The sequence below is a fragment of the Indicator indicator genome, chromosome 14 (genome assembly GCF_027791375.1).
Source record: "Indicator indicator isolate 239-I01 chromosome 14, UM_Iind_1.1, whole genome shotgun sequence".
In the NCBI taxonomy this organism is placed as follows: domain Eukaryota; kingdom Metazoa; phylum Chordata; class Aves; order Piciformes; family Indicatoridae; genus Indicator; species Indicator indicator.
Window position 1 is genome coordinate 5,072,800 of NC_072023.1, and position 14,813 is coordinate 5,087,612.

Consider the following 14,813-nt stretch of genomic DNA (forward strand, 5'->3'; position numbering starts at 1 on the left):
CACTGATGATTATTACCAAGATATAAATAAGCACATGCAACTTGATAACATAAGACCCCAGTGCACCTTGACATTGCAGACCACTTGTCCACGTGCATTCTTGTGCTCACAGTTAGCAATGACTTGCTCGATCTGAACGCGGTCAAAGAAATCCAGTTGTAAAGGCTCTGGGATGTCCTGACTGAAGTCAATGGAATCCAAGATACTTAAGATCTTCCTGCGCACTGGAAATGTAAATCAGTTCAAATTGTATTCAGAAATACCAAGAAGAAAACAAACAAACAAATACATTTGACAGCAGGAACCTAACTTACCTTTGTAAATCCAAATCTTGAAGTGTAGAGTTTCAAAAGAGAATATTAAATCTCCAGAAAGTGATATCAATCTATATAAGGGGCTTAAACCCATCTTCTAGAGCCTTAAATTCCTGTCTTATAATCTATTTTCCTCCTGCTATGTATGCATGTATTCCAATATTTACAAACACAAGATTCTAATTTTCTCTCCTAAATAAAAGCAGGCTGGTTTTCAATAAGAACCAAGCAGCCTTTAGTTTGAAACATTGTAAGGAACCTGAAGTTACTTACTTAGGTTTTAAATTCTTAGCCATTAAAATGCAAATATGCTCAGCCTTAGCAAGCCTCACTGTTTTTATTGTTAGCAGTACGTTTTATAGACTGCCACCCTCCCATCCTGCCCTTCCACAGATACTTAAACACACACTTCTAATGTCCTTTCCAGTCCAGTATTTTCCACTCGCTTCAAGCATGTATGTCAAGGTTCTAAAATTGACACACACAGACACTAAGTAAAATTGTTCCATGTACTGCTGCTGTTTAGAAAGTCTACTATTTTCACTTTCAAAGCGTCCTTTCTAGAGACAGCCCACCCTTTCATTAAGCATTAAAAAAAAAAAAAAAAAAAAAAACAACCTTTACTGAGAAATAATCACCAGCCATAATCCTTACCTTTGGAAGCAGTGTCAAAGTGGAGAAAGCCACTGACAGATCGACTTTCATCTTCCATCCCTCCTTCACCATCAGCTGAAGGAAAGAAAGCATAATAAACATATTTTTAAAATAAATAATTGGCAGTAAAGAAAAAGCCACCTTCCCTACTCCTGTTGGCCACACTATTGCTGATACAGGCCAGGACACTGCTGGCCTTCTCAGCCACCTGATCATCTTTCTTCCCATCTCTCCAGTGGCACTTCCAGACCTGGTATCACAAATTGCCACAAGCTTATGGAGAAAATCAATTCAAAGTCTCTCATATTTCCATTTATTGAAGCTTATTTAGCCTCACAATAAATTGCTCTTACCCAAGTACGGTTTCACAGGCATGTCATCAAGCAGCAGGTGCAGAAGTCTCTGGGTGTGGGAGCGCTGACGGTTCAGCGATGTCACTCGCATTTCAATAGCTGCAGTCTTCATCAGCCATGACATCTGGTTCAGTGTTGAAATCTCATGTTCTGAGTGAGGATAAGGAAACAATTACAAAATTGAACATAACCAATATTAATTACTTCAAGGAAAGAGGTTTTTCATTTGAGAAAGCTTTGAGAGGATGCCATTTACTTATTACCCAAGGGACAGGTAGGCTAAGGGGAGACCCCCTTACTCTACAATCCCTGAAAGAAGGTTAGAGTGAGGTAATGGAAATGGTCTGAAATTGTGACAGGGTAGGTTCAGGTTGGATATTGGGAAAAGTTTCTTTATGGTAAGAGTAGTAAGGTACTGGAACAGGCTGCCCGGGGAGGTGGTGGAGTCACCATCCCGGGAGGCATTCAAGAAACGTGTGGACAAGGCACTCAGGGACAAGATTTAATGGCTATGGTGGTGTTAAATTGATGTTTGGACTTAATGATTTTAGAATTCTTTTCCAACTGATACAATTTTATAATTCTACCTGCTCATCATTTGTTTACAAAACAAAGGACAGAGATCTGACCAAAGCCATTAAATGAATGTGATTTGTTTTCACAATGATCACAGTCATTGTGGAGAATGCAGTGCTTCATGAGCACAGTCATCATTTCAGTGAAAATAATCAGGTGTGTACCCAAAATTAACTGTACCTTTAATTGAAATTGATAAGCCTTGAAAACAGGTGACCAAGAATCTTCATATTCTATAGTCATCTAATTTAGATTCTTAAGTCACATAAGAGTCATCTTTAGTGCTTTTACCTATGCTGGATACCTATATTTGAATGCTAAGTTTACTGTCATTTAACAAAGAGTTAATAGTCAAGCATCTGAGAAAGTGAATGAAGTACATTTACTCAGTTTAAGACACCTGAGACTTGTTGGTCTATTAACTTAAAAATTAATGACATCACCAAACAAACTCGTTATTCAAAGGAAGGGCAGATAGAGGTGGTTACACACATTCTATTTTCTCAGTTATTCTTAGAATCATAGAATCATTTAGGTTGGAAAACACCTTCAAGGTCATTGAGTCCAACCACTTAGCCCTACTCTGCCAAGGCCACTACTAAGCCATATCCCCAAGCACCACATCAACACATCTGAGGATGGTGACTCAACCACCTCCCTGGGCAGCTTGTTCCAATGCCTGACAACACTTTTCAGTGAAAAACATTTCCCCTAATGTCTAACCTAAACCTCCCCTGGTGCAGCTTGAGGCCATTCCCTTTTGTTCTATCACTAGTTACTTGGGAGAAGAGACTAAAGCCCACCTCATGACAACCTCCCTTACTACTCAAAAAAATTATGTTGTTTGTTTTTTTTTCCCCTGTAACATAAATCTAACAAAACTACAATGATAGATTAAGATTTGCTTCTGGAGACTTGATGCATGCCAAAACTAACACTCTTTTACAGAACTTCAGCAGGAGTTCCCTGCTCACTGTAGGGGGATTGATCAAGATGACCTCTGATGGTCCCTTCCAACCCAATGCAATCTGTGAGTCTGTAATAATATGAACTTCTTAAACAGGCAGAGTTCAGTTTTTGCAGGATTAGAAGCTTAGCAGAGGCAATAATTAATTCAATTTAATAATGTTACCTATGTTTCTTCTATGATTCTTCAGGAGTTAAGAGACTCACTTGAATTTTAAGCATGAACAATCACATCTTAGCATTCAAATTACCTTTGATGGAAAATGGCAAATACTGCAGCTGAGTGAACAAGAAATCCTGACTGGTCCTGAGATACCTCATAGTTGGACCTGATGTGTCAGAGCATGCACACAACTGATAGATCACCTGACAATCAAAAACAGTAGATTTATGCAAGTTATTTTAAAAACCAACCAACTACCAAATCAAAAGTTGCATAACACTGTTTTACTGCTGAAACAACATTGTCTGCATTTACAGTAAGCTTTCCATCAGCTTACTCCAAAGCTGAACATGTTATGTATAGCAGACATTGAATTATGACACTGGAGGACTACCAGCATTTGCCCATGACACAATATCATCTTTTCTATTTGTTCAGCTCACTTAAAGTGTCTTTTTCAGTCTCCAGGTTCACCAAGACAGGAAATAGAGTTGATTTTTCTTTCTTTCTACAGTACAGCCTCTTTCACTTTTAATGTTTACAACCCTTTCTAAGATTTCACAGGTTTTCAACATGTGTGTAATCATACTAATGTATGTATCACCCCATTCAGACATACATTTTGTCACTGCTAGAGAATAAAGAAGATAACTTTAGTGGCTTATTTGGGATTGTTTGTTATCTTACTTGCTGGCAAACTGCAGCTCCAAAATGTAAAGGCATATGGTCACAACTGATTCAAAGGCTAACCAAAAAAATTTAGAACATTAGTTTTATATCCCAGTTTCAAGTTCTGACACAACTGCAGATTCTTTCTTTTCTGGTTTGCTGCAACACAATACTTTTTTCCACACAGAAAGAAAGCTAACATCAAAACAGTTCAATGTAGATAAAAACCTGACAGATGCTTTTAAAAATGAACCTATTGTCAGGATCATTAACCGCCTGTGTTCACCAAGAAAGAACTAATTTTATTTAGAACCTCCTTTCAGTGGATGACAACAGAAAATATGCTGAATACCTGGTAGCAGAGTTCTGCAAGATGAGGAGATTCCTGAACTGCTGTAGGCCCATTCCTTGTTTCAGTACCCTTCTCCAGTATGTTCAAGATAGCATGAAGGCAAGTTCGTGGGCAACCCAAGACACCTTAAAATACAAAAAATAAATTTTTTAACATTCTTAATTTTAATTGCCTCCACAGCAAATACAAGTTTCTCCTATATTCACCTGGAGCTTGTTTCAATTTATGCCCACTGTCTCTCATCTTCCTGGCACACACCTCTCAAGAGTCTGGCTTTATCTTCTCATTAATCTCTTTGTAAGTATTTGAAGACTGCTATTAAGTTCTCCCCAAAGCCTTCCATTCTCCAGACTGAAGAAGTCCCATTCCCCCAGCTTCTTCTCACAGGCTAAGAGCTCTATCCCCCTGTCCATCTCTGCTGAACTTGCTCAAGTTTATCAATGCCTGTCTTGTAGTGAATACAAGTTAGAAGCTGAGGAGGCAAATGAGACACAAACTAACACTCGCTGTTTTTCTCACCAATTCAATCAGAAATGTCACTCCTGATGCTTTGAAGTTCATATTCTCATATAGATATTCATAAATATGAATATATCAATGTAATGAATATATCAATATGTTATGAATACATCAATATATTCATCTACTTAGCAGTAGAACAAACCCCCACATATTCTAAAAGATTTTCTTCTATAAAATTAAACAGTAAAACTGGTTTTCTTCCTTATAATTGATTTTAAACAGGAATTTGAGAAGGAACAGGATAGTAGTCAAGCAGTATAATGAGTTCCAAGTGACAATCTGCTTTGTAGATTCCTGTGTTATCCAGGTACTTCCTGGACCATCAAATCAATTCTTTTGTCTTGTGGACACAACCATGCTACATAAAATAGTACATAAATTAATGTTTCTCTTCTAAATTATCATTTCCTTCCACAAGTCTGTGATGGTTTGAAACTGTCTTTTTAATTTTTCCTTGCAAAGTTCAAAACAGAAAAGTGAAAGAATGTAAATAAGTCACTATTGGGTGTAAGAAAGCAAAATACTGATTGTTCTAAACACTTCCATTGGATAGATAGAAATGTTTAAGAACTATTACCCAAAACAAAGTAGGCATTCTGCACATTCTGCGTTCGGCAGTGGGGGCAGTTGCTGGGCTGTCTGGCTGCTGTTTCTTCTTCTCTTCTGGCTGAAGATAACACGTACTGACCTTGGCAGCTAAGTTAACAACTTTCTGCTTAACTAACTCTGCTTCTCTGTCCAGGGGGGTCTGGGGGGGAAGCTCTTGGGAGAGAGAGAGGCCCCTCTGGGGGAAGCAAAGGGAGACCGGTTGTACTTTTCTGTTGATTGTATATATTTGTAAATGTTGTGAATTTTGTATATTTGTACATATTCATTGCATTTCATCTGCTTGTAAATACAGCTTTTCATTTGCTTCCAGACTGGGCTAGCCTGGTTATTGTTGGTGGGGGGGGAATTTCAGCTCACACCGACACAAAGTCTAATTTTAAGTCTGTTTCAAATTCCAACTTAAAGAAAGGATGAAGCCATTTAAATGTCACATTTGGGTATCAACTTGGCTTTTGAGGATTAGACCAAGGCCTGTTGTCTTATTCTTAATATATAATAGGAGTTGCTTCTCCCCAAGAATTGTCCGTTAAATATTCTCAGTATTGATAAGAGAACTGATAAAACACCATATCATCTTTTCCTCTGCATACCTGGATCTTGCAGGTTTGTGGTGCTGACAGGTTTCTTGAGTTCAAATCCCAAAAGATACAGAGCAAGGCTGGGAGGACTACACTCAAGAGAGGTGATAAGGAGATTCAGAATATGGATCCTTGTTTCATGATGGATTCGTGCCTGCTTCTTTTCAGGCTCCAGCTCTTCATTAAAAAAACACAAGACCAGGTGAATAGTGAAGAAATACATTCAATGGAATAATTCTCAGAGCCTTCAAGTTAAACACAAGAAAGCTAAGGCATCGATTTGTATTAGTAAAGAGGGATATAAGATCAAAATTTCAAATTATGATTGATAGATCTCTAAATAAAGCATCCAGAGCAACATTAAGTACTTGTCTTCTAAAAACAGATTCAGTTTGTAGTTGGATCATCATACTGTAGACATAGCTTTACAAGACATAGGTGGTTTTCATTCTGTTAAAGGTCCAATATTACAGAAAACAACATGAGAAAAGGGTTTTCTCTGACTTAAAAACACTTATATACAAAAGTGCATATAAAAACAACACTGCAAGCCATTTTTAAGGAGTCTTTTACATACCTTCATCTGGATTAATTAATTCTTCTGCATCTTCATTGTCTAAACATTCCACAAACCCAGCCATCAGCTTCTGGCTAACACTCTATTCAACAATGGAAGGATTTTAAGAGTATTGTAAAACAGCACCTTTCATAATTTCCTCCATATAAGTTGGCAGAAGTTCTATACAAAACTGATATAACCTTGTTAATAAGCAGAAACTGCAGCTATTCTAAGCCTAGGTTAGCTATTAGCCACTGAAAGGAGAAAAATATATCAATCAATCTACTGTTGCAACACAGGCTAAATGATCCTCACAGGCTGAAGACTACAAAGTAAGAAAATCTCAACATCTCAAAGATTTCTATCCTTTTCCTTCCTCCAAATAAGTATTTTTTTCAATAAATGAAATAGTTGTTTTTCACAATGCCATAGCAAAAGACTTTTTAGAGGTAGACAAATAAAAGACAAAATACAGTTTTGGTCCCTTTAAGTAATATTATGAAGCACAAGTATTTTTCCACTAGTCTCTCTTTCAAGATCCAAAGAAACTGGCATTTACCTGATCATGTGTGAAATCACCAACCAGCTTTATCTGGATGTTGGGATTGCAAGAAATACAGCACAGGATCTTGGCACTCTCAAAAGCCAGTTCAGGATTGCTGTTTCCATGATAAAGGTACCTTAAAAAACATGAAATTGTGGAGAATTTTATTATTTAAAGATGGTACTTCACAGATGAGAAATTAAGCAAGATTTAGAACAAAACATTTACAAACTACATGAGATAGAAATGTTACAAACAAAATTTCACTCTACATGAAGCACTTAACACTCCTCCATCAAAATGAGGGCAGTAGGATGAGTAAGGATAATAAAGCTCTCCTGGAATTGCTACCATACTTTTTAACCATAATCTACTTCAAACACTGCAGGATAAGTTAAAAGAAACTTGTTACAGCCTCACATAAACAGAGAAAATACCTTCAGATCATGCAGGAATGAGTGTCACTAAAGACCAAAACTAGCTAAAACAGCTACTGCATTTACACAAAATAGGTGAGGAATAAGGAAAAAAAAAAATCATTAAAAGCATCTTAAAAGCCATGCTTTTGAAAAATCATTGACTATTCTTATGTGAAGAAAGCAATATAAATGAAAGACAAAAACAGATTTATAAGAAAAGGTCAATTTTTTAGTGCATTCCATGTCAGAATACCACTATTCTTTTTATGCACTCAATTGCACTATTCAATGTTGGTTTGCCTGTGGAGTTATTATGAGACCAAACAGTAACAGAAGGTGTCAGTGGGAAGAGGAAATTCTTAAGATTCACATTTGAAATGGAATTTCAGATTACTAGCCTGATACTTTTAATAGAGCAACTCATGGACAACGCTGCAAAATATTTAAGTGGCCAATAGCCACCAAATGAAGTTTTGCTCTCCCACTCTGCCCTAGATTTTGGTTGTCAAACTGAAAATTACCTGCAAAGCAATCAATGCACATAAGACAATAAAGAAATCATGGCGGGGGAGAGGGTCTGAGGGAAATGAGAAATGCAGATCCCAGTCTTGCACAGATCACACCATTGGCAAAGACACCACCCCCTACCAAAAAAAATTCTAAGTGCAAAGAGAAGCACTGGCTAGTAACACTAATGAAAGGACCAGGATCCAAGTACTTCTGTGTCTCCAAAACTCCTCCCTTCTCAGTTCTTTGCACACACCTAGCAATATTCACCACATGATCTGCCTTTTTAGTGCGAGGATTGATTCCTTGAAGCAGCTGCTCCAGTGGTGTGACAATTAGGGAAAGGTGGCTCTCACGCAACAGATCCATAAAAAGATTCTCTTTCTGTAGGGTTAAGTTTAGAAGTGCAAGGCAATGTTGAACAGCTTTCTCTAAATGCTTCTTCCCTGCAGTGCACAAACAACAAAGCACCATAAGAAAAACAAAGGAGCAGTTAAATAGACTACATTCATAAACCTCACTCATCAAGCTTTGCACCAAGAAAGAACTTGTCAGTTGGTTACTACTAGCAAATTTCCCCCTATAAACACAATTTTTATACACAAGAGAAACAACATCTAGTTCAAGATATGCAATGTCAGCTTTAAATCCTATTTAGTATGCATTTGAACTTCACATGAAAAATCAATTCCAGGCACATACCAGGAAATGGAGCATAAGTATCAAGCTGCTTAACCCCTTCTTCTAGTAAACTAAGAGACAGTTCCAGCATTGGGGATTCATTCAACAGATGATACATCAAATTGAATCCAGGTGGTTTATATGCTATTATTTCTTCTCCTAAAGAGAGAGGGGAAAAGAAAAAAAAAACCAAACTTAGCATCTAATGGAAAATATTTACATTACTCAAGTTGCCTGAGAGCAACAAAGCCTACAGTCCCTGTTGTAAGCAACATCTGAAGAGATGAAACACACTGCATACAAAGTGTTCAGAGGCTTTCTTTACATTTCAAGCCATTTAGGTAATTTTAGAAGTTTGGGAAGAGTACTAATGGTAATAACTTTTTAATATCTAACAGACCAATTTTAATTTCAACCAGTTAAGATTTTCCCCAAGTAGATCTGATCTTGGATTCAAATCGGTGCTAGGAATTTATACCACACTGGAGCTACATTAAATGGTTTTACAATACTGAAAAGTGGGAAAAGTTTACATCCCCTATTGCCTGGATGAGGGAAAAAGCATTTCCAGAAATCAAAGACGACAAGGTCCAGTGAACCACTGATGCTCAGCACCTATGGATACTTGCATGTCTGTTGCAACAATGCATAAACAAATTAAACTACCAGCCTAAAAGTCCAAGGCTCTCATCAACCAAACGGAAAAGTCAAGACTACTGTTTCTGATTTATCTAGTCTCCCCGAAAACTGGTGGATAAAAGCAGGAGAGCAGCAAGAATCTTTTTTAATAGGGAAGAGAGAATGAGGGTGCAGTTCCTTCTGACATCATCTTAAACAATCCCTTTCTTCTTCCATTCAATCCTCATCTATGCTGCCTCCCTAACATGCCAAGTTATGCCATGCCACCATGGAGCCACACTAATCAGTTCAAGAAATGAAGCTAGTCAAAAAGATGAGTTTTAACTCCAATACATCATGTAACCCACAAATAATCATACAGCTGAAGGGCTGGCTGAAGACAGGAATAGCCCAAGTCAGCTAAGCAGCAAAGAACTGTTTGCAAAGTATAGAGCAAGGACTCCCAGACTGAGGCGACCTCAACGAACAGTTGTCTTAAAGTTATTGTTCACTTAAGAAGTGGTTCTTAGAGATCTCTCCTGCCCCAAGCAAATCCACAGGCATCAGGCTGGCATTCAATGTTAAGAAGAAATCCAAACAAGCCTTGCATTTCCTACAATGAAGCAACTTTGGCCTTTAAAGAACAGTTGCCCCTAATTAAATGACTTCAGATCACAATTCCACTCCTACTGCAGCTCCCCATAGTACAAAGACATTTTTGAACACTTCCTGACTAGCTTTCCACCATTTGCAGTACTAAACAAGATCACAAGATTAAAAGAGATTAAGAGATTAAAACAAGTTACGATTGTGTTTGTCAGCGAATAAATGATCAAGCTAACCTTGTAACTCCACATATTGGTCCACAAAGTCTTCAAGTTGAGGTTCATAGTCCCGCAGCAATTTGTAGAACACTTCCAGAACCACCTCAGCTACTTCCCACTGTATATAAACCACAAAAATGAAAAGAGTCACACACAGAATACGACTGACACTGCAGGAACAAACCAGGATGACAAAGAATACAACAGGTTGTGATGAATCAGGAGAAGGGATGACTATCTAATTCTGAAATACAATCCAACTACACTTATAATTCATTATTTCAAACATTTCAAAAGGCCAAGCTTTCTTTCTGAAGTAAAATGGAACACTAAGTCTTATTGCCTATTTTAGGCTCCATTATACAATATGCATTAGTATATTGAAACTAGAAGCAATAAGAGAGTCTGCAATAGGTATGCAGCTAGTAACAGATCATTAATAGCTTCCAGGATAGTTTAACATGCACTTTCATCCAGAAGGATCACAAATGAAACTCAATTCCATGATTCAGCAAGTCTGAAATATTCTCTGGAGTAACAATAAGGACAAATCTGACTTGTAGATTCCAGCATGAGATGGTTCAGAAGTCATTAATCCTGTGATAGAATTCAGAACCCTGCATAGCAAATTGAAAGCTATCAGTAACAAATTCCTCCTGTTGTTCAGAAAGATACTTTATATAGGCTCCTTAGAAGTAGTTCATAGATCCTGATGGCCCACGAGGGGAAAAAATCACCTGTTTACAGAACCAAACAATTACCTCTGCTGCATCAAATTTGCACAGCATTACAAACAGATCTAAGCCGCATCAGCAATGCCAAATCATGTTAACTACATCCTAAAGAAAACCCCCAGATACATACATATGCATATACAGAGATACATAGAGAGAGAGGTTTTACAAACAAGCATTACTTTTTCAGCAGCTCTCCGGTAAGCTCTGGTGCGGAACCGCAGAAACACAGCATCCCTGAGGAACTGGAGATAGGGATCAAAGCCAGGCGGGCGGAGACCTGCTCCCAGGTTGGAGGGGAATGAACTCTCCACCAGTGTGCTGATGAGCCGACAGAAGGAGCGGGTCAGAGGGTATTCCTCACATCGGGACTCAATCTCATTCAGTTCAACCTTCCCAAGGAGACAGCAAAAACAAAAGGGGGGAAATCAGGAATTTTGAGGGAGGAATTAAAATGCGAGAACAAATAATAGAAGAACATCATCTGTGAATTAATTCGCAGGTTGCCTAGGGAGGTTGTGGAAACCCTCTCCCTGGAGATGTTCAAGGCCAGCTTGGATGTGGTCTTGAGCGAGCTGGTCTAGTGGAAGGTGTCCCTGCACACGGCAGGGCAGGTTGGAACTAGGTGATCTTTAAAGGTCCCTCCCAACCCAAACCATTCAAGTGTCAGGTTCTGCACTTGGGCCACAACAACCCCATGCAATGCTGCAGGCCTGGGGAAGTGTGGCTGCAGATGTAGCCTCTGAAAGTGTTTCCTGAACTCATATGCAGATGGTCAGAGAGGCTGCCTAGGTACAAACAAACCCTTACCTCAATACCAATTGCTTGTCTCTGGCCTGGACTTCTTACAGTTTGTAGTATCTACAACAAAGAAAGAGAAATTAAACAGGCAAACAATGCAATTCACATAACAATAGTGCATCACCATAGAATCATGGAATTGGTTAGGTTGGAAACGATCTTTGAGGTCAAGTCCAACCATTCACCAACTCTGTCAGGAATAAAAAGGTACTCATCATGTTTTAACTGTAAGAATAAGTTTCATAAATCCTCTTAAAGGAAAAAAATAAGATTTATTTCTTTTCTGTCTGAAGGGCTGGATTCTATGTTGTACACTTATATGCTTCTCCTTAAAGATCTTCATCATGCTTATTGTTAAATGAAACAAAGAAGATAAATACTTTTTCACATTAATGATTTTTGTCCTGTATTGGCTAAAGGAAAGATGTTTCTCTTGTTATCCCTTAACAAAGAATAATATTCCTTAAAATATGAGTTAGGAAGCAAAGATGGTGAGCACTTAATGTATTACAAGATGCCATTATTGTCAAGGTAATTATTGGTAATTAACAGAAAACAGCAGTTGCAGTTCAAAGGCCTCAAGTTCTTCTAGACAAATTTACAAGTAGCCTGAATCATAATACATGCCATGAGCTCATCCCATTATGATTTTGGAATTAGCTATACTGAGTGCATTTTCTTTTGATATTCATCTTCCTTGGGATTCATATTTAAAGTTTTCCTCTGAAATTACAACAGAAGAAGAAATAACCCACTTTTTAAAAGGTAGGGCTTTTAATACCTATCTGACATATAACATCTACATTTGAGTTTTAAAATAATAACCTGTAAATGCCCTCTAAAAATTAAATGCCTAAAAGTGGAGCTTTTTAGCCAGTCTCTTCTTTCCATAAGCATCTTTCACATTGGAAGAATATTACAGACCACAGAACAAAACTGCCAAGCAGAAAAACATGCAACCTGCAGAAAATTTATGACATACACAGAGGAAAAAAAACATACTGAACACACAGGGCTGTGTGTTAGAAAATCTGTATTTACATGAAATAAGCACAGGTAATGACATCTCTGATGAATAAAACCATTCTGTCATTTTCAAAACTGTTCCAAAATAAAAGTTGTATTAACTAACTGAATAAAATTGTATTTAGCAATGGCAACAAGAAAACTCATGAGGAAATGCAACACGATTTTAAAATACACTGACAGTTTCAACAAATTGGGATGCTGTATTTCTAAGCACCAAAAAAAAAAAAAAAAAAAAAAAATCCTAAAATACCTGTGTATATTCCAAGGATTGCCAAAGTGAAGCAGCTATTTCAGGAGATTTTCCAAAAGCAGTAAGGGTTTCTAATAGCTCTGCTTTCAAAACAGGAGGAATGCTGCACTGCAAAAGTCCCAGAATAACCACTACTGGTGTCCACTGAGGGTGCTCACAGAGAGCCAAGCGAGCGTTCTCACTCTGCAGAGTTCCAACAGAAAACAGAATTGCAAATTATTACTTTGAAGGTTATTCAAGTCTTACAAACTCTAACTCACAATTCAGTATCCACAACTCTGCTTCACATCTGAAGGTACACAAACCATCCAAAGAACAGTAAACCAGTCCAAAGCAAACTAGTTTAATTAACCAAAAATCCCAGTTTAATACTGAGTACTAAAACTGTGCCTATCTACAGAGAAAAATTATGTGCAGAAGCTTCTTTTAACAATTCAATTTTTTTTCAATCTTTTAATTAGATACATTCATTGAATTAGTCTTAGTTAAGTACTTACACTCCAGAGAGCTCACTACAAGAAGAACAATGAGGTGCTCTAGCACATCTAGAGAAGGGCAACAAAGCTGGTGAAGGGTCTAGAGAACAAAGCTTATGAGGAGCAGCTGAAGGAACTGGGATTGTTTAGCCTGGAGAAGAGGAAGCTGAGGGGAGACCTCATTGTTCTCTATAACTCCCTGAAAGGAGGTTGCAGTGAGGTGGGGGTTGGTCTCCTCTCTAGTTAATAAGATGATAGAATGAGAGGAAAGGGCCTGATACTGTGCCAGGGGAGGTTTAGATTGGATATTAGGAAACATTTCTTTACTGAAAGAGTGGTCAGGTATTGGAACAGGCTAACCAGCATGGTGGTGGAGTCACCATCCCTTGAGGTGTTCAAGAAACTTATAGATGTGGCACTTTGGGACATAGTTGAACGGCCATGGTGGTGTTCGGTTGATGGCTGGACTTGATGATGTTAGAAGTCTCTTCCAACCAAAACAATTTTATGATTCAAGCACTGTAAAGGGACTTTATCAGTATTTTTATTATGAACTTAAATTGCATTTGGACACTGGCTAGGAACCCAAAGGTATTTCAGTACATCACAGAATTTTTAGGCTGCAGAGTCTGGTACTGAAGGGCTGAATGAACACTATCCACAATTACCCAGACAACTGACAATACAAAATCTGCAATGCAGTTTTATTCCCTTGGAATCCTCTTCCAGTCAATTCATGGCATACTTACACTCCTGTTTTCGGGACATAAGGTTTCACAGTTGATCAGTTTCCTTGCCAAATTCCCACCTTTAAAATTCATCTATTACTACATTTTCAAACTCAAAACTGAATGCAGAGAAATTTCTTACTAGGTAATCATTTCTTCTGAATATAACTCACTTGTAAAAGACATCTCCATGGCACCCAAGTGTCAGGAAAGCAAGAAAATCAATGCCAGCAACACAGGGAAAGGTGTCAGCTCTTCCTGCTTTACAGACTGCATGTTTGGTCCTAACAGCTATTTCTGATGCTTCTCATGCTTTTGAAGTTCACTAACCAAATGACAACAATTCCTAGATAAATTTGCCCTACATATTTTTGATCATAGCTAAATTGTGTCATTTTGCAGGGGGAAAAATATAATCTATGAAGAAAGCAAGCCAAACAGAAGATTACTTACCCAATTCACTATAACAGTGGTCAGCTGTAAAAAGGCAATTAATCCATCCTGTTCCTTCTGTGTGATCCCTCTGAGAGGCAAGTGACGATACTGGACACTGTCTGCACTTGGTAAGTCCTTCCTTAAGTGCTCATGATAAAGCATCAAAGAGTGGAAGAAATGTTCCCAGGAGACAGGGCTGCCACCTGCTCCTTGGATGTTTTCCGCTGGAAAAACGACAAAGAGGTGTCAAAATTTTTTTTCTACTCCTTCACATGGTGACAAGGAGAGTAGTTAAATGTAAAAGGAACACTTCCTTATCTAGAAGAAAAAATGAAGTTCAAAGTAAAGCCATTCTTTCTGAAACAAATGGTTCTAGTTTGAGGCTTTTTTTTTTCCTGTTGTTTGGGGGGTTTTGGTTTTAACACAGAGAGAAAGGTGCTAATATGAAAAGT

General features: G+C 38.0%; 1 protein-coding gene across 2 annotated transcripts in view; it reads right to left on the reverse strand.

The window, feature by feature from the left end:
- NUP205 (nucleoporin 205) overlaps positions 1-14,813 on the reverse strand; it is a 47,328-nt gene that overhangs the window by 16,786 nt on the left and 15,729 nt on the right. For both annotated transcript variants that reach the window (XM_054386561.1, XM_054386560.1), the window contains exons 12-26: positions 14,380-14,585; positions 12,723-12,905; positions 11,453-11,503; positions 10,825-11,034; positions 9,927-10,026; positions 8,488-8,625; positions 8,042-8,231; positions 6,875-6,995; positions 6,334-6,415; positions 5,769-5,933; positions 4,048-4,172; positions 3,115-3,229; positions 1,322-1,471; positions 969-1,043; positions 67-224 (exon numbers count right to left, since the gene is read on the reverse strand). In XM_054386561.1, coding sequence (XP_054242536.1) covers positions 67-224; positions 969-1,043; positions 1,322-1,471; positions 3,115-3,229; positions 4,048-4,172; positions 5,769-5,933; positions 6,334-6,415; positions 6,875-6,995; positions 8,042-8,231; positions 8,488-8,625; positions 9,927-10,026; positions 10,825-11,034; positions 11,453-11,503; positions 12,723-12,905; positions 14,380-14,585 — 2,069 coding nt within the window. The remainder of the gene's footprint in view (positions 1-66; positions 225-968; positions 1,044-1,321; positions 1,472-3,114; positions 3,230-4,047; positions 4,173-5,768; positions 5,934-6,333; positions 6,416-6,874; positions 6,996-8,041; positions 8,232-8,487; positions 8,626-9,926; positions 10,027-10,824; positions 11,035-11,452; positions 11,504-12,722; positions 12,906-14,379; positions 14,586-14,813) is intronic.